Source organism: Carassius gibelio, chromosome A1 (assembly GCF_023724105.1).
Source record: "Carassius gibelio isolate Cgi1373 ecotype wild population from Czech Republic chromosome A1, carGib1.2-hapl.c, whole genome shotgun sequence".
Lineage (NCBI taxonomy): Eukaryota > Metazoa > Chordata > Actinopteri > Cypriniformes > Cyprinidae > Carassius > Carassius gibelio.
In genome coordinates, this window is record NC_068371.1 from 38,610,412 (window position 1) to 38,638,125 (window position 27,714).

At 38.5% G+C, this 27,714-nt stretch overlaps 2 protein-coding genes across 4 annotated transcripts; both read right to left on the minus strand.

Moving 5' to 3' along the window:
* Positions 1-415: 415 nt before the first annotated feature.
* Positions 416-11,592, minus strand: LOC128020909 (UTP--glucose-1-phosphate uridylyltransferase-like). 2 transcript variants are annotated; one of them, XM_052607722.1, is made up of 10 exons: positions 11,554-11,592; positions 9,604-9,731; positions 9,209-9,316; positions 6,807-6,992; positions 5,409-5,542; positions 3,761-4,058; positions 2,305-2,502; positions 1,984-2,226; positions 887-991; positions 416-810 (listed from the first exon to the last, which is right to left on the minus strand). In XM_052607722.1, exons 2-10 carry the CDS (start codon positions 9,700-9,702, stop codon positions 703-705), a joined length of 1,479 nt encoding a protein of 492 aa, XP_052463682.1. In that variant the 5' UTR covers positions 9,703-9,731; positions 11,554-11,592; the 3' UTR covers positions 416-702. The 2 variants fall into 2 exon arrangements, with proteins under 2 accessions (XP_052463682.1, XP_052463673.1); XM_052607713.1 differs by lacking the exon at positions 11,554-11,592 and adding an exon at positions 10,430-10,982.
* Positions 11,593-13,983: 2,391 nt separating this feature from the next.
* Positions 13,984-24,711, minus strand: LOC128020941 (malate dehydrogenase, cytoplasmic). Of its 2 annotated transcripts, none has more exons than XM_052607765.1 (9): positions 24,452-24,711; positions 18,541-18,639; positions 17,626-17,722; positions 16,497-16,672; positions 16,180-16,302; positions 15,702-15,878; positions 14,961-15,074; positions 14,538-14,627; positions 13,984-14,406 (listed from the first exon to the last, which is right to left on the minus strand). In XM_052607765.1, exons 1-9 carry the CDS (start codon positions 24,503-24,505, stop codon positions 14,284-14,286), a joined length of 1,053 nt encoding a protein of 350 aa, XP_052463725.1. In that variant the 5' UTR covers positions 24,506-24,711; the 3' UTR covers positions 13,984-14,283. The 2 variants fall into 2 exon arrangements, with proteins under 2 accessions (XP_052463725.1, XP_052463735.1); XM_052607775.1 differs by lacking the exon at positions 24,452-24,711 and adding an exon at positions 19,180-19,332.
* Between the last annotated feature and the right edge of the window lie 3,003 nt (positions 24,712-27,714).

Consider the following 27,714-nt stretch of genomic DNA (forward strand, 5'->3'; position numbering starts at 1 on the left):
ATAATTTATAATGAAACCATGTCAAACTTGCCAGCCACTGGGCAACAATTTCATTTCATTTGTTTCATTTCATTTCAAGTGCAGTTTAATATTTTAAATTATCATATATGTGTATATATGTGTGTGTGTGTATATAATTTAGTAACACTTTATTTTACCATGTCCTTGTCACAGTGTAATTATAAATTATAGTACTGAGTGATATTAATTAACTACATGTCCTTACTATGGTTAGGATGAGGGTTTGGTTTAGGGTTAGTCACATGTAATTTTGGGTAGTTTGTTGTTAGAAAACATAAGTAATTGTAAAATTAAAGTTACCTAATATTTATAATATAAATTACATTAAGCGTTAATAGAATGATCATCTAATGCTTTTATGCTCAACTTGGTAGATTACAAAAAAAAAGCAACATTTTGAAGATCACAAACACTTTATCATCATTTTTAGCTTCCATCCTCTTACACTAGTCTTCAGTGTTTTACTGAGTGAGCCACACAGCAGCAAAACCAGTGTTAAAAACCCATTATATAATACAGCCCTTCGTAAAAAATTACTGTCAAAAGCATTTACAGTCAATTCTGATTGTTTTCATACAGAAATTTTAATGCTAATCATCAGATGGACAGACACACACACACACACACGTGTAAATGTCCAGGTGAGATGACAGATGTGGTTGTGGTCCGGTAGTAAAGGCCTCAGTGGTCCAGGATGCGCAGGTTTCCTGAAACGATCTTGTTCTCCAGCATCGCTCCGGCCGGGATGTCGATTCGGTCTCCATGATTAGCAATAATGATCACCGTTCCCTGTTGTTCAGAAACAACGAGTCACAACATGTACACACAAAGTGTGCAAACGCTCACAAGCGTCAGACATCTGTACCTTGACTGTGACTTGTTTTCCGAAGGTAACGTCTCCTGAAACAGTCAGGTGATCCAGCTCCAGCATGTCTGGGATGCTCTCAAATCTTTTCAGGAAGTCTCGAACCTAGACAGTTAAAATAAATGAAAAGATAAACAAGAAGATCATTTAAAAACTGCATTTAAATTAATAATAAAAAAAAAGTTAATCTGTGAACAGGTATTTTAATGTTTCAGGCCTTAAAAACGCTTTGGAGAAGCTATTAAAGTGTCCGTAATTTTTTTTTTTTAATAATTAAAAAAAATTGTTCTTATTTCTTTAATAATAATATAAACATAAAATATGTAAAATATTGTAGAAATATTTTTAGTGTATTTTGTCTGTTTAATAACTCACTTTTCAGCCATTTCTTGTTTTAATTAAAATAATAGAATCATATTAAATTTTATAATTTCATAATTAAAAATAAATAACTTAAAAGTATTTAATTATGGAACACCTAATTTAATGTTTTTGGCTTTAAAGACACAGTAGCCTTTAAATTATGTCTGTACAATAACATTGACTTTATTTACATTTTTGGTAATTCCTTTGATGTTTTAAACAACAAACATTTTAAATATAAAATTAAATATTTAATTAATAAAATCAATCATTTAAAAGTATTTAAATGAATGAACAGCTAATGTTTCTTTAATTGTATTATGTTTATAAAATGAAACAAGCTCACTTCATGTTTTAAACTTAATATAATACAATTTTAACTATAAGAAAATATTTCATAACTAAACACTTGATTGAATGTTTTTGGCCTTAAAGACAGTAGTTTCTAACTGAATTACATCTGTAAAATAACTTCAAATCATTTTCTGCTCATATAAAAATAATATTAAAAAAATTTATATTTTATTATCAATATTTTTTAAATATTACCGAACAGCTAATTTAAGGTTTTTTGAAATTACATATAGGAAGTAACTTTTACACTCATTTCTTTAATGTTCTTCTCATGTTACATTATTAAGGTACTGAGTGCTTTACATTAAAGTCGCGCTCTCTCTTCCTGTCTAAGGGGGCAGAATAAGCAGCACAGTGTCGAAGTCCTTAGTGAACCTTACTTTAGTGAAGGAGCTGCCCAGTTTGACGTGAGGTGTTGTGGGAAACTCTCTCTTGGGGCTCATGGTCAGAGAGCCTGCGTTCATGCTGTACAGGTTGGACATGACCAGCAGGAGGTCCGAGGTGGTCTTGACGGGCAGGAAGCGGCTGCGGGGCACGTTGATGCCGAGCACGTTGTCGAAGCTCTTCATGGCAGCGCCCACAGCCGTCTCCAGCTGAATGACGTTCAGACCGCCGTCGAGAGTCTGAGAACAGAAGCCCGGTTCACACACAAACCTCTACACAAGTGTTGTTCTCTGTAATGGAGAAGGAGTGAAGGTCACCTTAGGGTTAACGATGATCTCCATGTCCATGGCGTTCTTTTCGTGAAGCCTTTTAATGGCCGGCAGGCTGATCCACAAGTTGTTGGTGTTGAAGATCTTGAACTTGGTGACTGATTTAAACTCGTCTACCTGAGCTTTGGGCACCTGTGCGATCTCCAGCAGCCTGAGTTTACCGTCGTACTGTGTCAGCGTGCCACCCTGAGACACACAACAACGAACGACTGCCATTAGCCAATGAGCTTTAAAGCCCAGATATACTCGTTCTTCACTTAGGGGTATAGAAAGCTTTACTGTTAGGCAACATCTCGATGACCCACGCTGATGATTAGATCAATGTTTAAATGTGTGCTGCACGCTTTCCTCTCAAGAACAAAATATACACACAACAAAAATGACACCGGTCAGATGCCAACAGATGCCAAAATTTGACCGGGCATGCCAGAGCACAATTTTTTTTTTATAAAAATCGAAGCATATATTCATTTCGAATTTCTAATTTGTTCACAATTTTTTTTCTGCTCTGAAATGTAGAAAACCATAATTAAAGTGAATATGGTTTTTAAAAAAATTTAATTTAATTTTTTTGTTTAAAGCTGCAGTAGGTAACTTTTGTAAAAATATATTTTTTACATATTTGTTAAACCTGTCATTATGTCTTGACAGTAGAATATGAGACAGATAATCTGTGAAAAAATCCAGCTCCTCTGGCTCCTCCCAGTGCTCCTATTGCCATTTGCAGAAAGTCATGCGCTCCCGGTAAAAAATAACCAATCAGAGCTGCGGTCCGTAACTTTGTTTGTGTTCAAAATGTAGAAAAATGTATATAATAAGCGAGTACACCATGAATCCATTTTCCAAACCGTGTTTTTATCTTGTCCTGAATCACTAGGGTGCACCTATAATAAGTGTTTATATTCGGACTATTTTAGATTGCTTCGGGGTACCGCGGCGGAGTAACCCAGTACCTTTGTGATTCTTCATAGACATAAACAGAGAGAAGTAGTTCCGGCTACGATGTTCTTCTGCAAGACGCAAGCAGTTCTGTTTATTAACCGCTAGAGCGTCAAAAGTTACCGACTGCAGCTTTAATTGAAAATATTAAAATGTAATATAAAGTTGGATATAACGGGTTTATTTTGGGCTCTTCAAGTTAGATTTTTGGCCCTTCTTGTTAAATAGTTTGGGCACTTCTGCTTTGACGCAAGCAGCTTTACAATATTAAAGAAAAAATAAAGTGTGTGTTGCTTTCAATTAGAATTACAACTTCAATTTCTGCTATAAATCAGCTCTTCGTTGTGTTCATGTTTTATATAATCACTGAACAGTGGTAGTGTGAAGGGGTTTATCAGCTGGTGCAAAAGTCCACTCAAACTCCCGACCCCAAATCCTAACAAACTTTGATTTGGCCTGATTTCATCCAAAATGACATCACAAGTTTGTTCGTAACTCCACTCACCTTCACATCAGCTCGAGTCTTATCGGTGACCTCCATCACAAATTCACAGCGTTTGTCGCCGGGCTGGTTCATCAGGTGGTTCAAGATGTGCAGGTCCACCGTGGCGCCCAGGTTGTCAATGTTGGACACAAAGATGTACTCCTTCCCTTCCGCGAGCAGCTTGTCCAGCAGGCCGGAGTTGTAGAAGCTGGTGTAGATGTCTCCATGGCCAGGAGGATACCAGGCCTCCTCATTCTCTCCTGTCAGGCCCATGTTAGTGGCCACGGGTAACAAAGACTCCTTATTGATCCTGGGATACCTGTGAGGGACAGGAAAGCAGACAAGATGACAAAACAAAGGAAAAGCAGTCAAAGCTGTGTACTAACAATAAATGTGTCAATCAATCTTGAAATACTAATAGCTCAGACACTGATGTTTTATTGTTTATTGTAAGGATTGAGGTTCCCAAAAGCTGGCTGATAATTTATTTTGCATATTCACAATATATTTGATATTTTGGGGAGATTTTTTAATTATGCCACAATTATTTTTATGTAGCAATTAAGTGATTTGCATTTGAAATGTAACATTGTATAGTGAGAATTTATATATATACATTTTATCATATATATATATATATTTTTTTTTTTTTTTTTTTTCAAATTCATAACAATTAAGGTTGACATGCAAAATAACATTGTGGTATATTCTAAACACCATGTATATATATATATATATATATATATATATATATATATATATATACATGGTGTTTAGAATATACCACAATGTTATTTTGCATGTCAACCTTAATTGTTATGAATTTGAAAAAAAAAAAAAAAAAAAAATATATATATATATGATAAAATGTATATATATAAATTCTCACTATACAATGTTACATTTCAAATGCAAATCACTTAATTGCTACATAAAAATAATTGTATGTATATATATATATACACAATATATATATATATATATATATATATATATATATATATATATATATATATATATATATATATATATATATATATATAATTATTTTATATTGTATATATATAAAATCATCATTTTATTTATTTTGCAAATTCATAACAATTTAGGTATATAATATAAATATAATATATATATAAACCCTAAAAAAAAGGATCTTCATGACTTTTGTTCCATTAACACTATAATAAAATACTTTACTTGATAAAACATAGTACATAGGTCGCATTTTATAATAACATTCAGAAATAATGTAAAATAAATTTTTACATAAAACAATGTGTAATGTAAAAACATTTATAAACCTTTACAAATATTATAAACAATATAATCACGTATTTCAGTTCCCATCACTCCACAACAAATTTACATTTAATTTAGAACAGACAGCGAACGAACAATATAAGTATAAAACAAACATATTAATTATTTTACACAATATTTATTATGAGTGTTAAGCCTATATTAACTTATTTAAAGCATAACTGAAATGACTGGCATGTAGGAAATGTGCTATATCAATAAAAGGGCACTCATGTACATGTTTTGCACGCTTGACATGAATGGTTTTAAATAAACCACAGCATTATTCACACGACACAAACCTGTCAGTTTAATTCTGAAAGACACAGTATGATCATATTCGAGAAGTGCATGTGTGTGTGTGTACCTGCTCTGGTTGAAGGTGTGTATCTTGACGCGGTTGTGTGTGTACTTCTGCAGGATCTTCTTGGTGTCTTCATCTGTGTTGAAGGAATTCATGAGCACCAGTGGCACGTCTGCATTATACGACTTATTCAGATGCTGAAAGAGAGATTCACCCAAGATCTTTAATTTCATACACCAATAATTCTTCAGCCACTTCATTGGCACTGTAATATATATATATGTGAATTGCTACATATATTTGTTTGTTATAGCTTCAATAACTTCCTGTATGACCATTACAAAAAGCACGAGACTGCATAAAAGACGCTCAATTAAATGATTGGGGATGTTAAAATAAGTTTTTTTTTTTTTTTTACTAGGAGCAAATATTGTAATTAAAGAACAATAAAATGCTATGGCTGTTTGTGTGCAGGTTATGTAATAAACAGTCAGATCGCTGCAGAGACCTGGATTTGATCCCCATTTCAATGCATATGGTCTATCATAGGTATTACATAAAATAGTATTTCTTAATTTCCTGTAAATGCCTTCAATTTTAGCATTTGGAAAAACCCTGACATTATGCAACTTAAACGGTCATTGACACAGGAGGAAACTAAGGTCTGGATCTGCAACTATAGTCTTGCCTCATTTTACACAAGGAATTAATACTTTGTTTCATCAAGGATGCTTTGTAATTGTCTTTGTCACTTAATCATTTTAATGTTTTTTTTTTTTTTTTTACTTTCTATTCATTAAAGAATCCAGAAAAATATATCACAGTCTCCACAAAAACAAAGCAGCACAATTCAACATTGATAATAATCAGAAATGTTGTTGAGCTCCGTATGTAAGAGTGATTTCTCATGTGACACTGAAGACTGGAGGAATGATGCTGAAAATTCAGCTTTACATCACAAAAATAAATGAAAATATATTCGAAAAGAAAAGATATTTTAAATTGTAATAACATAGTGAGCATAAGAGACTTAAGAAAAAAAATCTTACTGAACAGTATTATGAAACATAACCTCATCATCGGTTATCACTGAAAACATTTTAAAGTCCCTTTAAGACAAGTCATTTCACATTTTCAACGCCTCTCGGGCATGCAAGTGCAGTTCCTCTTTCAAATTCTCCAAAACATTACATTTCATATTTGAAATCACCAAGGAAGTGTTAAAAATAGCTTATTTGTCAGGCTAGATCATACAATGTGCATGCGCAGTCTCAGAATGCAGACTGCTTCTATAGCAGTAGCTTCTAAAGGCAGCTGCATTGATGCGATGATTTATCAGTTAGCGACTGGCTCTTTTACAGAGAAGCCGGGACTATGGTTATCATGTTATACTCTCTCCCATTCATAAGTAATAGGAGTGCACCATCTTTAGTAGTCTGTGAGAAATATATGGAGTAATACCTCGATCTGCTGTACGGTCAGGTCCAGGAAAGTGTTTTCGTTACGGACACTGATGAGACTTTTGGGTCCTTTGCAGCCCATGCTGGTCCCCAAACCTCCATTGAGCTTCACCACAGCCAGTTTATTAAGACTGGACGCCACATCGGCAGGAAGACCCTTCAACTTGATCTTCTCATAGGGCTGAACCTGTCGAGCGAAATACACATGCAAACTGAGCTCTGTGATGTTCAGACTGTTCAGAGATTTACAGATCAGTACACACACAGACACATTACCAATCTCAGGATACAGAAACCTTGTGTGGGGTGGACTGAAAGTAATTCATTATCTGAAGTGTGCTTTCTTCACACTTTTTTTTTTACTTGATTAGAAATGCACTGCAGGCCTACAATCTGGTTTTAGTAGAGGAAACTCTTCATGAAGATAACAGGACACCCATTTTAATCAGAGAAAAGGTTTTGGGACATATAATTAGGTTTGAGAAAGACCGTTTATTAACTCCAGTCAAACAGAGCTGATGGTCCTTTAAACTGACCTTGAAATATCTCCTGTCTTCCAAAGGCATTAACCTTGAGATCATGACATGAAGAGCAGAAAACTGTGAGCGCTACTAAAAAAAGAGATTTGTATACAGTATTATGAATTATGAAATATGAGCTGATTTGATCTGATCTCTTGAATTTGGGTGTGCTCCTTTTGATAAGAGTTTCCGGTCTTGCACACACACCGACTTCATGAACCATGAGCTAAAATTGTGTAATGCGTTCTTCCTAGTTTCATCACAGCAACATTTATGTCAAATTCTGGTGAAGCTCAACTTGTACCAAACAAAATGTCAATAGATGCTCTTTTGGATTGGCGGTAAGCTTCTGAAAGAGTTCATACAATTTATAATATAGTGATACTATAGATTGAAAAAATCTGTTTCTCTTCATATAACCCCTTTTAAAGAAGTATATTCAAGGTGACTGACAGTAAAGTCAAAACCAGACCTCACGTCTGCAAGTGTGACCAAACAAAACATCTGAGACACGGAGTAAGAAAACTAAACGCACACAAATACTCAGCTGACCGATCAAGCATCCAGCCAGTGAACACTTCCATGGATGAGGACTGAAATACAACCATTGAGAGTTACGCTTTAAGCTTCAAGTGTCGATTTAGAAGCAGCTGTGATGTTTATTCAGTAATGGGATTGATGAGTCTCGACTTCCTGGAGCTACGAGTCATCCTGTATTACTATGTGCTGTAACATGAGTTTCTCAGCGGCGCGTTGAAAAGAAATGTCAGCCAAGGTTGTGGTATGCTGGAAGTGCTGTGCTATTTATAGTCTAACCTTCTGTGTGGAGATATTTGAAGAGGTTGTAGAGTTATTTAGAGACGGGATTAACAGGGAAATGTCATGGACTTGATAAACGTCACATACACTGACTGCTTTCTCGCTGTACAGCGGCTTTGTGTATGTGGCGATAGGAAAGATTGTGAAGGACATGTAGACTTACTTCAGTCCTTAGAAAAACTCATATCATATCTATATTAAAAAGTTCCCATATTATGCCATTTCAGATCAACTCTGAACAGCCTGAACTGTCAGTAATTCAAATCTCACTTCTGTGATTTCTACACGTCAAAGGTAACACATTTGCATAATGCCTGTCTGTGTTTTACATTGGCCAACCGTGAACAGCTTGAGCCGCCCTCAACACAGTTACTTGTTCATGTTGAGAAGATGCTGTGTCCTACACTGTAAAAGTACCTTTGTTTTATTTTAAAACAGCAGTATAACCAAAAACTTTGTGGGTTTTTTTTTCATTTCTATTAAGTGTTCAAAATATGTCATGGCATTGGCCATATTGTTTCAGACACACACTGAACGTGGTAGACCAATCACAACAGACTGGGCCATCTGACCAATCAGAGCAGAGTAAGCTCATGGACAGGAGGGGTTTAGAAAAACTGATTCTTTGAACTGCTTCAAACGAATCGTTTGAGAACTGTTGGAAATTGAGGTGATATAAAATGCATATTTTGAAAAAACATATTTTGACCTTGCATGCATGTAAACCTATTGCAAGAGATACCCAAAACAATACTAGGAACCTTAAAAAAGGAATAATAGAGGCACTTTAATATTTTATAAGCTAATGATATAAAAAGGGCATGGAAATTAGAATTGATAATAATCTTGTTTTGAAGTAAAAAATATATATAATGCAAATATCAATATCAATTTATCATTTCATGAATTTGTAATAAATACTGCTGTAATAATACGTAATATTGCTGAAAATAAAGCTATTTATATATTGTTTTCTAGCTGTATTTTAATATCAAAAGCTTTAATACTCATCCATTACTCATTTATTAAGTCACATTAGGTATTGTGCAGTCATTGGTCTCACTGAGTCTTCGGGGGGTCTCTGGATCTTGGCCCAGTCAATAGACGGCCCCTTCTCCTGAAGGAAACGGTGAAAGAGCCGAGTGAAGCCCTCAAAGTCCTTCCTGGAGATCTGCAAGAGGCACAAATAAGAATATTACAGTTCACGTTTTTCAATTTCAATATAATGGTTATTATTTCAGTGCCAATAGTGAAGAATAGTATTTCTATTCTATTTTCTAACGCACGGTGAGTCTATAGCTTATTCCCATTCTGCTAGGTAAATGTGTGTGTGCAGTGATATATTTGGGAACATGCATGAGCTGGGGTTTAGATGTACATGGAGTCGAGGACAGAAGCACCACTGGAACGTTTTTGTCACCTCAGCTAAGCACATAGTTTGCAGGACAGGGGTCTCACCTCCGTCTCTGATGGTTTGGCAGTGGTCAGCAGCTTCTCCAGCTCTGTGTGCATGGAGCTCTCTTGCTGCAATCTCAGCTTCTCCTGAAACTCCACCATCCCTGCATTAGGGCCGTTTCTGTACAGATCTAGACACACACACAAACACAGAGAAAGAAAACAATGACAACAACTTGAAATGCTGTGATGACATTGCAACTGATGATTATTGTCTTTCTTAGGACTATTTCGTTGAACCATGGTTTTTGGTTTTCTGAAGTGACTTGGAGTAGAATTTAAATAATTAGAGTAAACAACCAGTCAAAAGTTTGGAACAATTAGAATGTCTAGGAATATTTTACAATATTTAGAATTTGAATATTTTTTAAACTAATATCTTCTGCTCACCAAGGCTGCATTTATTTGATCAAAAATACAATAAAAAAGTAATATTGTGAACTATTATTACTATTATTGAACTTTTATAAGTATTAACTGCGCACCAATATTAACAGATAATTTCCAGCAAATCAGCATATTAGAATGATTTCTGAAGGATCATGTGACACCGGAGTAACAACGAAATTTCAATTTTGCGCCAAAGGAATAAAATATATTTAAATAGAAAATAGTTATTTAACATTTAAAATTAATTAAATTGTTTGCAATTTTAAATTGAAAATACCAAAATATGACTGTTTACTGTTTTTTGTTTAAACAAACTGCCTTGGTGAGCATCATAAACTTCTTTCAAACACATTTAAAAAAATCATCATTATTCCAAATTTTTGATTGTTATACTATGAATAACCACCTTATTGTAAGGCTGAAGGAAGACACCGCTTACCAGAAACAACAGACATGTTTAAAAAACAACTTCTGACAGCTCTCAGGTTTTTTAAAAAACTGTATATATAAATCCTGATTTGATTTCACCAGTCAAGAAAGGTCCGAATCATCAACCTAATACTGTTTAACAGTTTCTTCTTTTGCATGAAACTACAACGGTCTCAATGTAGAGTAAGCAGACAAAAGACAATTTGAAAACCTCCGATCTTCTTAAAAAAAGAAAAAAAGAAAAAAAGAAAAAGCTATAATGTTCAAAACCGTGCAACTAGCCCCGAGCATCCGAACTCGAACCGAGCCGTCAGTAGCGCCTCGGATCTTTTGAAGTTTTGAAGGATCATAGCTTTGTAACGCACCGCTGAAGGAGATGCGCAGAGAGAGAAACAGAAGAGCGCACGAGTCTTTTAACAAAGTCCAGCACTGCCCACCCGTCACGTCACGCACTCGGGAAAAAGTAAACATGTCCAGAAACAGTGAACAACTCTTGTAGATACTCTATGTAATGTGACAGGTCATTTATTAATCAATACTTAACGCTTTTTCACATGCAGTAGAACGCGTTCTTGGGTCCATCTGCTGTAACTGTGGGGATTTTTGATTCAATTACTAAAATCTTTAAAATTTGGTCACTTAAAAGACTCGTTTACTGAACCTTGCTGTGGGTTCAATCGTTACTATGTGAATCCAATTAATTAAAAACACAAAAGTGTAGATACTTCAAACTGGATGTGCAGCGAAAGTTAACTCGGCATATTCACCATGCCATTTAGCCATTTCACCACTTGATTGTTTTAGCCATGTAATTCTTCTAACACGTTTAAACACATTAAATGTCAAGCTTGAAAGCAGCACACAGCTAATGTATGAGAGTGAATTGGCTTTTTCTGCTTGAATACAGACCTAACTAACTGCTTCTGTCTGCCCAGTCACAGAAACCCAGGATTAGATCTGTCATGAACTTTGTCGTACAAGAACTCCAAGGTCATTGGCCACTTGCGAGCAAACACGAGCGCACTGCCCACAGCGCGTGGTTTTGAAGGGCTGGGTAACTATTATACTCAAGTACATCTAGAAAGCAGACAGGCTTGCTTGCTCTTTTTTGACAAGCCATGCGAGGATACTCACGTCCACTGCTGCACACGCTGTTTCACGGGTGGGAGTGTCGCGTGAAATTGATGCGTGGGCATAATGTTTGTTCATGGACCAATCAGAGGAGGGGTCGGTCCGGCTTGACCAATCAAATGCCAGCCAATTGCGTTCTATTGGTTGATGGCGTTCGACTGCGTAAATATGTGAAACAGCGTCATCTCTTGGTCATGGTTGTAAACAATAGGCTTTTATTTTTATTCCACACTTTTATCTTTTTTTTTTTTTTACTTTTAACAATCGAGAGTGCTTTTAGTCTATGACAATTATAAAGTTTTATATGGAAGTCCCTTTCCGCTACATGAGAAATAAAAACTTAAATCATAATTTACCAGTCATAATCTGGGGCGCTGTAAAGGGGGGGTAAACGATGACGATTCTCGGGGCCCATGACTAAGAGGGGGCCCAGAGAAGCCCCCAATAAAATTGTGGTGCTAAAAAAAATATTTGATAGTAAAAATTATTAACTTTAAATTATTCTATTTGCTGTTTCCTGGTGTCAAAAAATTTATTTGTTTAGGAAACACAAACGTCCGTGGGCCCCTCTCCCCCTCTCGATTATCATAAAATGGTTTAGTCCGCTCAAATTGTATCCAGTAACCAAGGCAACACAATAGCGCCGGCAGATTCAACTTGACAGAGGATGTGAAAATGCCTCAAAAATCTGGAAGTCAAAAACGGAAAGAGAAAAAAATAAGAGAAGTGAAAGAGGCAAAGGGTCGACAGTATGTTACCCAACATTTCACAAGAAAAAGTGGGTTTGTAAGTAGTAGGCCTAAATTGTTAGTGGACCGCCCGTGACAATGATCGTAACCTACGGCACTTTTCTGTGCGTACGCACGCTTTGTACATGAGGCCCTAGGTCTCTACGGTAGCATTTTCCGATAAGTTGGCACGTTTCGATAGAGCAGGGTGCAGAGGGTGCACGGCTTTGCCTCACATGCAGCCGGTGTCGGCATCTTTGTACGAGGCGGCGCCCACTTTCAGCACCCTGCTGCGGTCCACGCTGTTGCACCTGTCTTGCAAGCAGTAACTTCATGAACTCGAACTATCAGCTGTTTGTGAGGTTTCAGTGCCTCTCTTGAAGATGATGTGGAGTTGTATTACTACACTGTCCCCTATATTGTCAAATACAGCATGATTCATCTCTGCCAACCATCTTTACATAATACTTTCACATTATCTGATCCAGACCGTCGGCAAAACTCAATTTAAACAGCGCAAAATGACTGCCTGTGGACGTTATAGATAGAAATTATTATATTTCTGTTTTTATTCACACAATAAATATTTAAACTAGTTTTAATGAAAATTCGTGTAGTTTTAGGAAAAGTCAGGGAGCAGCAAGGCTTTGTGATTTATTTAGACAAAGTTACTGACTATGCAAATTTCAAAACGGTCAAAATTATGCCGTGTTCATTCTAGTGTTAGAGATAATTACCATAAGTTTAAATGTTTCGGTTAAAATGAATGCTGGTGGCTGTTGGAATGTTAAAAGTGCATGATAAGGGAACTCAATTTTCTCAAACGCACTTCAGTGTTTCCGTTACATTTCAACTGTCATGTTAAAAATATTAGGTTAGATTAGATTAACTTTATTGTCATTGCCAGTGTACAGTACAAATATTCATACAAATATAAATATATGTGAATACCACTGATCTATATATATAGATCAGTGGTGAATACACTATATTACACATGTACAGCTATGCACAGTATATACATTATACAGTACTGAAGTAGTGCAGTATTACAGAGGACAAATTACAGGTGTGGATGGACATGGGATGGAGTTCAATTGTCTGATTGACTTAAATATATTAGAATGATAGTCAAAATACCATAAAAGAGCATGATTTTATGTAAATTAATATGAAAAAACTCTCAGCTGTGTTGGGGGCCCTGTCAAGATTCTTTTCATGGGGCCCAAAAACTCAGCAGCGCCCCTGGTCATAATTATGACAATATATAAAAAAATTGAAATGACAAACTAGGATATATTTACGAAATGGAAAAAGTCAAAATGCACGTAGAATTTATGCCATAAAAGTCAAAGTAAACAAAACATATGCCATTTTTGTTATAATTATGACTGTTATAATCACATCTCACAGACTTAACATCTCATTTCCCAACAATTATTTATAATTAGATAAGTATTACTAAATATATACTCACTATAATTTATATTCAGGCATCTAGGCTTTCAAAAAAAAAAAAAAAAAAAAAAGTATAAAATTCCCAGATATTTAATGTTTTTCTTCCACTAAAACACTCCTGGCGTGCTGCCTACAACGAAGGATCTTCATACCTTTAGACAAATAAATTGACATCTACATAATATCTGTGTATTTTGAGCTGGAGATGAGATGGATATGCCAACAATCCAAATACACAACAAAAACATTTATTTTCCAAATGGCTTTTTATTGTTGTATGACAGATTATCATTATTTATTTATATTGGAAATGTTCTTCAAGTGTTGCCCCAGACACTCCAAGGAGAGGAAGTTACATTGCAAATGTTTCTCGTGAAGTAACACACACACACACACACACACACACACACACACACGCATACATTAAGAAGCATGAATACCCAAACCCACACACATGGTCAGCTATGACATCTACAGGACTTTACAGTCGGGGATTTGGGGACTTTGAAGAGCCTGACGGCTGCCGCGCTGTTGTGGCGACATCAAGTCATGCTCCAAGGAAGGTGAGTGCTGTGTCTCTCTCATCTACCAGCTCAGCTGCAGTGCTATCCATCTTACCGCGGGAGAAATCATTTATGACGAGTCCGTCAACGACCTTCCAGGTTTTGTTCTGTTTGGGAGGAAATGTAATTATTAGTACTGACATAGAATTTACATCTAAACTACTTCCAAATGCTTGCTTTCTTTATTCAAGATTTAATTTCAGTGTTTTTTTAGGAACTTAAAGCGATGAAGACAAACCTTAATCATAACAGGGAAGGAGTACATGAGGTCATCAGGAACTCCATAGGAATTACCAGTGGAGTAGATGCCCATAGACACCCACTCACCCTGCTCACAGACAGAAGGAGAATTATTTAGCATGAACACTATTAAACCTGACATATGAAAAATCTAATTTGTTGTAACTTTTACAACCCTAAAAGGCATTTTCTTGCTAAAAAAGTATTAACTATCAATTGGAGGTAGATTGTGTACAGCAGATTTTCAGCAAAGTTTTAAACATGCTTATTTCGAGGCCTTAGAAATTTGACGAAGTATTCTTGACAAAGAAATGATCAGGAAAAACTATGCATGTTTTAGTCTTCCACTCTACTTTGAACCAGAATCTAACAGTCCAGCCACTCAATGCATCTCCAAAGGGTCCACGTGATGCAAACTCACATCTGGAGTGCCGAACCAGATGTCCCTCATGTGGTCACAGATGGCTTTTGCAGCAGACATTGCACTGGAGAGCTTCCTGGCCTTAATGACAGCTGCACCTCTCTGCTGCACCGTCTGGTGTACAACAAAATGAAAAGAAACACAGATTGATAAATTAAAGCAATAAGCTACGAAAGGTCATATGTAAAGTGGTGGAAATTTCAGGGAAATTAGAGCAATACAGTGGAATTTTGTGGTTAAAAAGGTCCATTATGTGTACAGTCAACATCGCAGACATCTATGAAGCGTAGCTCATACGGAAACCATTTTTAAAGCGAGCAGCTTTCTGTTGGTAAATGTGGTGAATCGGTTTTAGCGTGTAATCTTTCTCATTCATGCAAAATTCCAGATTTACATGGAAACTTGCCTAACAACTACAAATATGACCATACTTTAACAGTGATTTACCACAAATCTTTGCACTGCGACACAAAACAATCTTTAGCAAGAGCTCAAAATATCATTAATAATAATTGTTGCAAATCAGTCGTTTATGGCTGCTAAGAAAATCAAAACTTGATGCATTAATATTAGGTGCATTCGTCAGCTTTTTTCAGTAGCTTCAAACATGTATTAGAATGTAATGGAGGAACAATCCATTTTATAATAATATCAAATATAAAAAACTCATTTCAAATGGGATTAAATGAACAGCAAACTGAAAAATCTAATTTCATCTTCAAAAAAAGATGCTGGACTTACGGTGATGAAGTCGCCCTTCAGCCAGCTTTCATCATTCACTGCGTCAAAAGCAGACATCTCTTTCCCATGATTGTTCACTATAGCATGGTGCACATCTGGGTACTGAGTTGAGGAGTGATTTCCCCAGATAATCACATTCTTCACACTGTCAGAGGGCACACCAACACGCATCGCCACCTATAGGTACGGAGGAACACTGCAGATGAGCAAAAATGCTTGTGTGTGTAATATGGGCCAACTATGTCCCCTGCAGAGAGAAATAAAACAGTCCCTCTAAAATTAGGTCACTGTATTGGTTTATGAACTACTCCAGAGTACATAACTAGATATGACTGCTCTAGAACTAAGCTAGATATGGATGATTGGACAATAAAAAAATATTGGTTACCTGCAGCTCTGAAAAGCACAAAGACTGAGTTAGAGAACTTCAATAAAGCAGAATAAGAAGTGAAAGTGATAGAGGCGGTGGGGTTCGGACCTGAGAGCGGGCCCTGTTATGGTCCAGACGGGTCAGGCAGGAGAAGTTCTCCTTAGGAATAGAGGGAGCTGATTTGGAGGCAATCAAACAGTTGGTGTTGGCTGGGTTTCCGACAACTAGCACCTATGAAAGCAAAGGAAAAAAAGTTAACGGCAGAACAACAAACACCAAAAACTGAGCAGTGATTGATTCGGCCCGTTTTAAACTCTCGCAGTGCTGTCTAAATCAAAAGTCGGCGGCTAGAAAATTCATGAAAACCGGAAATCAAATTGCACACAAAACTGATTCAAGCTGCATTATCGGTTGCAGTCTTTTACCTTGACAGTCTTCTTGGCGTACTTCTCCAGTGCTTCACCTTGGGTTTTAAAAATGGCCACGTTAGCCTTCAGTAGGTCCTTCCTCTCCATGCCCTCTTTTCTTGGCATAGATCCCACCAAGATGGCAGCGTCAAGATCCTTGAAGCCCACCTCAACCTTATCAGTGGGAATCACCTCTGAGAAGGAATAAGAGAGAAAAACGAAGGATACAGAAGGCTTATTTCACAGTCATTTTTAGGCTAACAAATTTCCAACGCAAGTTAATTATTACTGATTATTCAAATATTTCCAACTATTATCACAAATTATTTTATTAAAAAATACAAAATATTTAACTAAGTATATTTTATTTGTAGCTGAATACTTTTTTTTTTATAACTACTGAATTAAATAACATTCTTATTGCTTATAAACAAGTTATTTTTGATAAATTTTTCTATTGTTCAAAGAAACAATTTATGAGCCTCAAGACTATTTCAGTTAAGCAAAAGCCTTTGACTGAATGATAAATCTGCACATGCAAATATTTCAGCATCAGTATTGGGAAATACAGCTTCATTATCTTTGTACCCAGACTATCATTCCTCAGAAGAATATGCTGACATTATCTCTTGAAACTTTCATCACCCATCACCATAAATCATTTATCAGGCTGCCGATATTTCCTGAAGTGGCTCATTTCATTGATGATCTTTAGAAGGAGTTTTAGCACTATTTATCAGACTGGACTTCAACCAAAGCAACAACTTCTGTGACAGAACTTGTTCTTCGTCCTCCTCCTCTCCGCCTCTATTGTTGTGGCACCACCATGTTTCTCATTGGTCCGTGACTATCCTACAGCATGAGCCAATAAGATCAGTCTGCGCCGGTTACACCTCCCAACTCCTCAAAGACAGTGTAGCACATGCTATTTTGTGCTGCAGCTCTCTTCTGCAGAGTCATGCTTGCTCTTCTGCATTTTAACACATTCCAGATGTCGGCTATGAATAAATCAAGTTGCAGTACAAAGAGACAGTGGGAGTCAAACTGCGGTGAAAACTGATCCACATCTTCCTCGACCTGATGTCCTATTAGAATCATTCATTGTGATAAGGTCTAAACTGATAAAATCAAGAGAAGTAACCCTCACCCCTCAGAAGTGGAAGAGCACAATCATGCAGCTCCATGACGACTCCATCCAGCACGGGCAGCATGGGACTGATATCCAGTAGCACCAAGATGATTGGCTGAGAGAGAGGAGACAAACATCAAGCATGTTACACTGCATCAAGCACAGACTTCAAAACATGTTCGGAACAGGATATTTGCATTATAACATGTATATACTTTAGACCAATGGTTCTCAATTCTAGTCCTAGCGTACCACTGCTCTGCATATTTTATATGTTTCTTTTATCCCTTCAGACGTTTGTTCTATTCAACCATAAGTGGCCTGCGAAGTGGACACCTGGAACTGGGACTGGAACTGCTGCTTTAGACCATAGACATACAATGATACACATATAATACAGTATCACTATCACAATGTGTACATGTCCTCTTACAGTGGGATCCAGTATAGGTTAATGTGCATTTTTAAAGGCGTAGTACATGAATGTTCAATAAAATTTTAGAAGAGAAATGTTCCATGAATGACGTATAAATTATATTTTTGTGCTAACATTTTAAGAATGTTATTAAAGACCAGAAAGCTTTCTATTAACATTGCTGGAAGAACGTTTCTTCATAACTTTGACTGACCTTTACCAGAACGTTCCCTGGGAAAAGGCTGTTCATCATTGCTTCGGTTGCATTGTATTATCAGTTATCGGAACATTAATACAAATCAGCTGGATTCTATTAATCGGTTTCAAACAATAATCTCAAAATGACTAAAAAAATGCATTGTTACATGCTCATATATTATATACTGCAGAAACATAACACAGACATGCATCACAGAGGGACCACACATCACACTCTTATATAACACAAGAGCATGGTTTAAAATCCAGTTCCTCCCGGTGTCCCGTTACACAATAACAGCCTGGTCTAACGGTCTCACCTGGTCCTTGCCGAACACATCTCCTTTAGCAATGCTGTAGAGCAGAGAATAAGCGATCTGTCCGGCTGCGCCAGTCACCAGCACACGGATCGGTTCGGCCTGAAATAAAACACAGTCACTGGAGTCAATATCATGACCTATTTATGTGAACAAAGGCCTAGCGATCTGGAATGAGTATAGTCACGATTTTAATCAGAGGATTTGATCATTTGCACATAATGGTCTGAGTGCATGGGAGTTTATTTCTGTGTATATCCTCAGATAATGAATGAATGAGACGGTGATGCAAGTTGCAACTGATGCTCCGCGAGATGGGAACGTCATTACGCGCCGAGACTGTAACTTCGACGCAAATTTCCGCTTCGAAGCATTTAATCTGACAGAATGGCGACAAAATAATAACGATGAGTAACTCACAAAAGATGCCACCTCGTAGTTACACCCACTCCACAATCGCGGAAATGTCGTAAAATGCTTAAAAATAATTCTATATGAATCGTTAGGTAGTTCCTGGCCACAGATTTCACATTAAAACAGATTTTGTAAAATAATCCTTTCTAAAAGCGTAGATTAAATTAGCCCGCCATGTAGTGCACAAATCGTGCAAAATACTGTGCAGGACTAAAACGAGTATCTCACCATGATTCAGGTCTGATTGTGCAGGTGGAGATAGATGTGCTGCTCTGCTCTGCCTCTCAGACTGCACCTCTGCACGGACGGAGGGGTCACCTCTATTCTTATATGGAAATGCTTTCACAGGCACGGAAATGCTGTACACTGGGATATGTAGTTGATATTGCTGCTTTACTCCACCAATCAGCTCACAGAAAGAACTCAATTTCCCATGAGCGCCCGCATTGACGACCTCCCATTGAAGAATTGAAGAGTTGAAGTATTGCTAAAGAAAATAACGTTTTGCAAACAAAAATGAAAGCATTGGGGGGAAAACAAATATGCTTTTTGCAAGCAAATATAAAGAACTGCAAAAAAAAAAAAAGTATTGCAAGAAAAAACAATATTGTTTCGCAAACAAAAATAAAGAACTGCGAAATATAAATGAAATATTGTTAGAAAAAAATAAGTTTTTGCAAATAAATATAAATGAAACAGAGCAAAAGCAATGATTGGAAACACAACTTTCCATGACCATAGCTAAAAGTGTATTTGCAAATCTGCTTTTATTTTGCATTTCAATCAAGTGTGATTTCGCGATACCGGTTTTTCCTTTACGTTTCATGTCTATGCAGGTTTCACTTTCTGGCATTGTTTTGACATGGGAGTGGACTCAAGGGTGTGGGGCGTGTACAACAGGCCTGGACACGCCTCCCTGGCGTCATTGGCCTGAGATGCTGATCACAACTGATGTAGGCACCGTCCTTAGGGCACGGGCATGCAGGTTTATCATTTCCTTTTTTTCACTAGCATTAAAACACAGTGTTGCATGGTTTCATTTTATTAATGTGTATTAACAGTATTTAACTTATATTTAAATTTAGCAATTATTTTTGTTTGCAAAACGTTTTTTCTCGCAATACTTTATTTTCTTTTGCAATTCTTATTTTTGTTTGCAAAAACACATTTATATTTTCTCAATATTTTTTTTTGTTTCCAAAAAAATATTTTCTTTTGCAAATATATGTGGCATTGAATTGGCTCCATACATAATGCATTAAAAGCATACTAAGGTTGAGTTTTCATCCTCCCACTGAGTTATGGTGATAAATTTGGGTCCTTGATTGTTTTATGAACACAAATATCCAACTGAAACAGATTAAGTAAAGTTATGCCATTTGAATGAACCGACAAACAAGAAGAAGCATCTTTAATAATATATAATTTGTAATGCACATTTTTGTATTGCATTTCTGTCATGATTCTGCCCTCGTGTCCTTGATTTTTCCTAGTCTTGAGGCAGGATCATGACAGACCCGTGTTTTGTGTACAAGCGCATGGCCTTGTCTTTGGGCCATGTGCTTGTGTTGTCTCGTTCCCTTGCCCCGCCCCCCTTGTTAACCTAGTCGTGTCTTGATTGTCCTATCTGTAACACCTGTCGTGTCTTGATTAGTACCCCTATTTAGATCTCCTAGTGTGCTCTGTCTTGCGTCGGTTCATTGTACCTGTGATTGTTCCACTCTGTGATTGTTCCTTAAGAAGTGTTTGTATTACCGTGAGTGTTTGTTTATAGCTAGTATTTAGAGTCCTTGTTTATCTTGTTAGTCCAGTCCTGTTTTAGTTATTTAGTCTTTACCTTGCTCCGTGTTTTCCCCCTCGTGGGTTTTGTTTTCCCCTTTTTGTAATAAACCCTTTGTTTGAGAATCCCTGTCTGCACCTGAGTTCCTCCCTTACCAGATCCTGACAGAATGAACCGACCACAAAGGAACTCAGCAGACAGGAGGCAATGCTGGATGGCATCAGCCAGCCAGCGAGATTGTTTTGAGGGCTCTCGCCTTGTGGTGTTCCGGGGGACCAGGGGAGGTCGTTCCGGAGCGAGCGGGCGAGAGGAGGAGCCCCAGAGGTCCCCACCTACCCAGCTGCCCACGGTCCCAGAGGGTCGTGTCCTGGCCGTGGCAACCCTGGGGGATCAGGCAAGTCCCCCCCAGAGTCCTGAGGCGCCTCCCACTACCTTCAGTCTCCCCAACAAGCGAGGGAGACGGTTTTCATGGGAGTCGGCTTCAGAGTCTTCGGCGTCCGAGACTGCCCCGCCCGAGACCAAACTCCCCCAACCCGCCTCTGACCCAGCTGTGGCCTCTGCACTGCGCCCAAGGAGGAAGAGGAGGAAGAGGGGGCCTGCCGGTCCTGTGACCCTGTCTCCTCCCGTGCCAGCAGCGGAGAGCGCTGGCGTGCCCGTGCCAGCAGCGGAGAGCGCTGGCGTGCCCGTGCCAGCAGCGGAGAGCGCTGGCGTGCCCGTGCCAGCAGCGGAGAGCGCTGGCGTGCCCGTGCCAGCAGCGGAGAGCGCTGGCGTGCCCGTGCCAGCAGCGGAGAGCGCTGGCGTGCCCGTGCCAGCAGCGGAGAGCGCTGGCGTGCCCGTGCCAGCAGCGGAGAGCGCTGGCGTGCCCGTGCCAGCAGCGGAGAGCGCTGGCGTGCCCGTGCCAGCAGCGGAGAGCGCTGGCGTGCCCGTGCCAGCAGCGGAGAGCGCTGGCGTGCCCGTGCCAGCAGCGGAGAGCGCTGGCGTGCCCGTGCCAGCAGCGGAGAGCGCTGGCGTGCCCGTGCCAGCAGCGGAGAGCGCTGGCGTGCCCGTGCCAGCAGCGGAGAGCGTGCCCGTGCCAGCAGCGGTGAGCGCTGGCGTGCCCGAGCCAGCAGCGGTGAGCGCTGGCGTGCCCGAGCCGGCAAAGAAGAGGGCAGTATGCAAGTCGGCAGTCGTGAGAGCGCAGGAGAGTGCCGCGGCCGACTCTGCAGCAAAGACTTTAGTTCAGTGTATCTCATCTCGTAAGGAGATGCCAATTGTCTTAGCGGCTAAAGCCTTTTCTGATTATTTGTCTAGTCTTGTCCGTATCCTAGAAGTCCCCGTCAGTCCTGTCTTGTCCTCAGACCCTGTCCCCAGAAATCCCGAGTGTCCTGATGTCGTCTCCCCGTGTCCCGTGAGTGTTGCCCCGTGTCCTGCTGATGTAGTCATGTATCCTGTTGATGTGGCCCCGTGTCCCGTAGATGTCCCGTGTCCTGTTGTCCCCCCGTGTCCAGTAGATGTTGCCCCGTGTCCCGTAGATGTCCCGTGTCCAGTAGATGTTGTCGTCCCGTGTCCAGTAGATGTTGTTCCCCCGTGTCCAGCTGTCGTCTCCCCGCGTCCCGTAAGTCTTGCCCCGCGTCCCGTAAGTGTTGCCCCGCGTCCCTTGTCTGCTCCTATCATGTCCCCTGTCAGTTGTCCCGAGACCCCTCCCCGCCCCTCACCACCCAGACCTGCCCGTACCCCCCGTCGTCAGCCTTCGTCCTGTCCTCCTAAAACTCCTGCCCCACCCACTCACCCTGGTCTGTCCCCCATGAACTTTGTGGTCCCGCCTCCTCCCCTTCCCTGTTTGTTTTTTTTGATTTGTCACCCTAACCCTGCCGTCGTGTATTCATGTCTGCCTTTGTTATTATTTGTCATGTCTTGTTGGTTTGTGTCGGTGTCCCAGTCCGTCATGTCAGTCATGTCTCGTGTTTGATGTTCCCTTGAGGAGCGTCTGGAAGCCGCTCCTTAAGGGAGGGGTTCTGTCATGATTCTGCCCTCGTGTCCTTGATTTTTCCCAGTCTTGAGGCAGGATCATGACAGACCCGTGTTTTGTGTACAAGCGCATGGCCTTGTCTTTGGGCCATGTGCTTGTGTTGTCTCGTTCCCTTGCCCCGCCCCCCTTGTTAACCTAGTCGTGTCTTGATTGTCCTATCTGTAACACCTGTCGTGTCTTGATTAGTACCCCTATTTAGATCTCCTAGTGTGCTCTGTCTTGCGTCGGTTCATTGTACCTGTGATTGTTCCACTCTGTGATTGTTCCTTAAGAAGTGTTTGTATTACCGTGAGTGTTTGTTTATAGCTAGTATTTAGAGTCCTTGTTTATCTTGTTAGTCCAGTCCTGTTTTAGTTATTTAGTCTTTACCTTGCTCCGTGTTTTCCCCCTCGTGGGTTTTGTTTTCCCCTTTTTGTAATAAACCCTTTGTTTGAGAATCCCTGTCTGCACCTGAGTTCCTCCCTTACCAGATCCTGACAATTTCAAAATAGAAGCATTATTATTATTATTATTGACTCATACTTTGGATCTTTATTGACATATTGTATAAGCTTATTTCTGAAATCATGCTCATGCACTCTGGGAGTTTGTGTGAAGAATCTATAACATGCTCCCGTTCTGTCAGCACAATCACAGTTCTGCCTGAAAGATTTGCACATACACAGAATCTCATGTTGCATGTGATGGCAAAATGTTATCATGTTCTAAAGATATTTCACTTTGATATTTGACATGAACTCCACTGTCCTTGATTGAAAATGTCTTTTCTGGCTGAACAGGAAACAAGTTCTAAAAAAAAAAAAAAAAACTTTAAAGAGCAAGATAACCCATGATTACACTAACTCATGAATGAAAATGACCCTGGGTTAACAAATTTCAAGTGTTAAAAGCCTCTAATGGACTTGGATCTGTTCCACGACCCCTTCTCCTTCAAGATAAATGATGCATTTTACTATCATAGCACCAGAACAGATTCCCTCTGCATTTCACTGGTGTGATGAGCTGCAGCTTTGCTGTGTTCAAAACGCAGAGCCTTTTAGACTAAAGCATTACAGATCAGCCAAAGCTTGATGCAGATAATTGCTCCTGTTTAGGACAGAGGCACTTCACAGCCAAGTTAACATTAAATAACATGCTGCTGGAAGGGTGGAGACCCAGACCTGAGAGAGTGCTGTCCATGGTGCTGGACTCTACTTGCCAAAACATCCTAAATTAATCATCAAAGAGGCTGCCCTCCCACACTACTAGGTTTTCATGGCATACATAATGAATGAGACCAACCATTCAACCAATCCCTGCTCAGTAACTATGTTTTTGAATATGCTAGCTGGTTTTAACTGGTTTACTAGTTCCTAAAACCAGCCTGATCCCCCTGGGTTGGTATGATTAGCTATATGCTGCTTGTTTAGACTGGCCTAACCAAACCTGATGACCACTTTGGACCAGGAAAATACTAGTTTGGCTAGCTTGGACCAGCTATAAACCAGCTATCACATTCCAAAACACAGCAACCATCTTAAGATGGATTTTCCAGCACGAAATCACTTGCTTTATATAAGATGGTGAATTGTACACTAGCATGCAAGGTATGGATAAATCCTCAGATATAGCTCCGATATTTTACCGCATAATGATCATTTTAAAGAAAAATGGTAGGTTTGGTGCATTCATGCTGCATCGTACGCCTCCGTTGTCAAGGAGAGGCGTCTTACCTGCGCCGAAGCCGTGCGCGTCACCAAGTACATAGCCGACAACAGGGTCAACATGTTCAAGCAGCTCGTCCCTCGAAGTGTCCGATGGAGTGTGTTTTCCCCCAGAACGCAGGAGCGGGTGTTTTTGGGGCGCGTTCGGACGCAGAGCGGCGTTCGCGGTAACCTGAGCTCAAAGGCGCGAGATAGAGACACAAGAGCCGCTTCCCTCGAGCGCGTGCTGTGTTTTCACCGTCACCCTTCCGCCTCTAATGAGCTTTGGGAGACAAAAATAGATCGACATCGAGTAATCTTTCCGCCATTTCTGATCACACGCCTAAATTAATGAGGTAGTGATCGGGGCTGCGAAATTTGGGGGTGACGTCAGTGATAGAGATATACTGCAACGCTGAGCTGAGTGAATCTAAACATCCTGAGCAGGACGTGATGCGGAATTTCCAGATGAGGGGACACACATTCACAGGGACAAGTGCTTTGAGCGTCTGAAAAGTAGCATGCTAGGCATTTCTTTGTTGTTTATTTGTTTATGAAAGAATGCCATCAGATAGGTTTCATAGATAGATTTCAGCCAAAATCTGTAGAACTTTCTTCTGTGGAACACATATTTTGAAGAGGTCCACTGTATGACGTAATTTTTTTAAAAAAAAAATCATATTTCACAGAAAAATAGTTTGGGAACGAAATGAGGATGCATAATGATGACAAAATATAAATTTTTGGGTGAATTTTCTTAAACAATTACTAAATATAATGCATTAGATATTGTATTTAAATAAAATCATGATATTAAACTATAGTTAGTCATCTGTGGTCACAATATCACAATTAGCCTAAGTGAACATGGGTGAATTTTTAACTAACCTTAACATTTAAAGACATGTTTTTCTAGGAATATTGGGAGATTTGTTTTTCCTCAGTGTAACTTTTCATTCTTAGTCTTTTGCAATAACCTAAAAGACAACAAGTAAAATGGACTACATTTTTATTTTGAAAGTTTTTGCACTCAAGGAAATTTCATACTTGGAATAAAAATAAAAAATAAAATAAAAACATTTGTTGAATAAGTATAGTATATTTCTGTATTTTGTCTTTTTTCACTTTATTAGGGCAAATTTAATTGATCTAAATTTTAGATATGCATATAAAAGTTTGTCACTGTAAACATTAGTACAGCTTCTGTATGTTCCTTGAATGAAACCACAAACTCCAATCATATACCCATCCTACAAACAAACTTTTCAATGGTAACCACAAAAACTTCAACTACAGCAACTCTTTTAAACCAATCTAAGTGAACACTGAACACTAACAGGTCTTTGCCTTTACTCAAAAATATGTAAAAAAAAAAAAATGATACTTAATTTTACTCCCAACTATAAAAAGCATGCTGGGAACGAAAAACCAGCCATGCAGTTTCAGTTTACACAACAAAAATTATTAATGTAATACCAACACAAATGATTTAAGAAACTTACATTTTACTAGGTACTTAATGACATGACCATCTGCAGGTGCTGGAAAACCTTATCTGTTTAAAATAGCACACTCGCATGCTAATCTTATTGATGCCAAAGTATATAGTGTGCAAATATAAATACTCATTTTCAAAAATGTGACAGATGCAATAAAGAACAGTGTACCAGTATTGCAGACAGAATGGTCTGTTGTAGTCTTGATAATGTTGGCATATATATATATATATATATATATATATATATATATATATATATATAGGTAAATGTATATGCATACATTTTCAGTTTGTATATACTACAACAATGGTATAAGATACTATGTCAGTTGATGTGTTCAATAGTTAGCCACACGATGGAGGCAAAGTGCCTTCCTCAAAGTCAGGTGGAGTTCTGCCGCACTGCTTACATCCACCAGGAGAGGGTATAGTATAGTATTTTGTGAGTCAAGTACACTTCACATCATATATAAGAGCGACCACTTCTGTTTTACAGTAGGAATAACCCTAAGTAATTCTCAGGCCTGCTTTCAACACTCACCATTTGAAACCCTGTCCTATCACAGCCAAACAGACTTCTCTGAGCATTTTAAGCGTGCAATGTCAACATATCATTGAATCAGTCTACCTGAGAAGAGAGACAGCATTCCTCACTCAGCACATCATTGACAATCATCTTATGCTTGATTAAACAGCCAAGAGCCATTTTACACAAGTCATAACCTGACCTCCAAACAAACTACCCCACTTTACACATTCACAGTGCAGCTTATTATCACCTGTCAGGAGTGTGAACTATGAGGCATTTTTATGAGCATCATCATTATTTATTTATTTAGTTTGGATAGTATAGAACAAAACTTTTTTCAGCCATGACTTACAGTTTGAAGAAACAGAGAAGGCAATCACTCATTCAGAGCCCGAGACAACTCTCCTCTCTCTTGTTTCTCTTCTTCTGTCAGTCAGTGATAAATGGCCAGAAGAGAATTGAAAGAGCTATTTTCAATAGTTAATGGGTGTGAGTGACTTGTTCCTGCCCTCCCTCTGTAATTACACTAGAAGTGACAGAGGCTGTCAGTACTAGATCAGAGCACAGAGGCATGATGGGAATGTTGTTTGCATATTATAAGAATTTTGTTTTGATAGTTTTAATTTTAATTTTACTTTAAGTTTTAGTAATTTTGTTACATGCGTTTGTCATTTTTAATAGTTTTTAAACATATTTCTATTTGGCTTTACTTTTAGCCTTCAACTAATAACTTTATAATTTCATCTTATTTTATTTCAGTTAGTTGCCAAGGCAGAATTTATAATATTTATATCTTTATTTCTTTTAATCTTTATCAACAACAATGAATTTCAATAATTTTAGTTAACAATAACAACACTTTCACAGAGCTTATTGACATATAATATTAGTTACATGCAGTTATTATTGACCACCTATGTAAAAAAAAAAAAGTATGTTGTGCTATATTTCAAGTCTTCTCACACTATATGAAAGAAACAAACTTATATTTGAGTTATTCACTGAATACGAAATCCCTCAAGGAAAATAGTTGTGTAAACCTTCTTCAGAGCATCTTCTTTTGTGTTTTATTATAAAAATAACCAAATATGGGTTCGGAACAACATGAGGGTGAAACCACAGTTTTTAGCTTCCTAATCCTTTAAAGCCGATCATTCTGATGATTACGACATCTTTGCAAAACAGTTTGTGAGATTCAAATGCAACAAAATGGAATTGTGGATTTATCACAATGGAATCCATTCATCTGTTTCTCTGAAGCTCCTC

Excerpts from the sequence above, each read along its gene's own strand:
- LOC128020909 (XM_052607713.1), bottom strand. Across the intron at positions 4,059-5,408 it reads CACACCTTCAACCAGAGCAG|GTATCCCAGGATCAATAAGG; the intron begins GTACACACACAC and ends TGTCCCTCACAG. Across the intron at positions 2,503-3,760 it reads AGACTCGAGCTGATGTGAAG|GGTGGCACGCTGACACAGTA; the intron begins GTGAGTGGAGTT and ends TGTGTGTCTCAG.
- LOC128020941 (XM_052607765.1), bottom strand. The coding sequence starts at position 24,505 with ATGTTGACCCTGTTGTCGGCTATGTACTTGGTGACGCGCACGGCTTCG. Across the intron at positions 18,640-24,451 it reads CGCGCACGGCTTCGGCGCAG|GCCGAACCGATCCGTGTGCT; the intron begins GTAAGACGCCTC and ends GTTTTATTTCAG. Across the intron at positions 15,075-15,701 it reads TGAAGGGCGACTTCATCACC|ACGGTGCAGCAGAGAGGTGC; the intron begins GTAAGTCCAGCA and ends GTTGTACACCAG.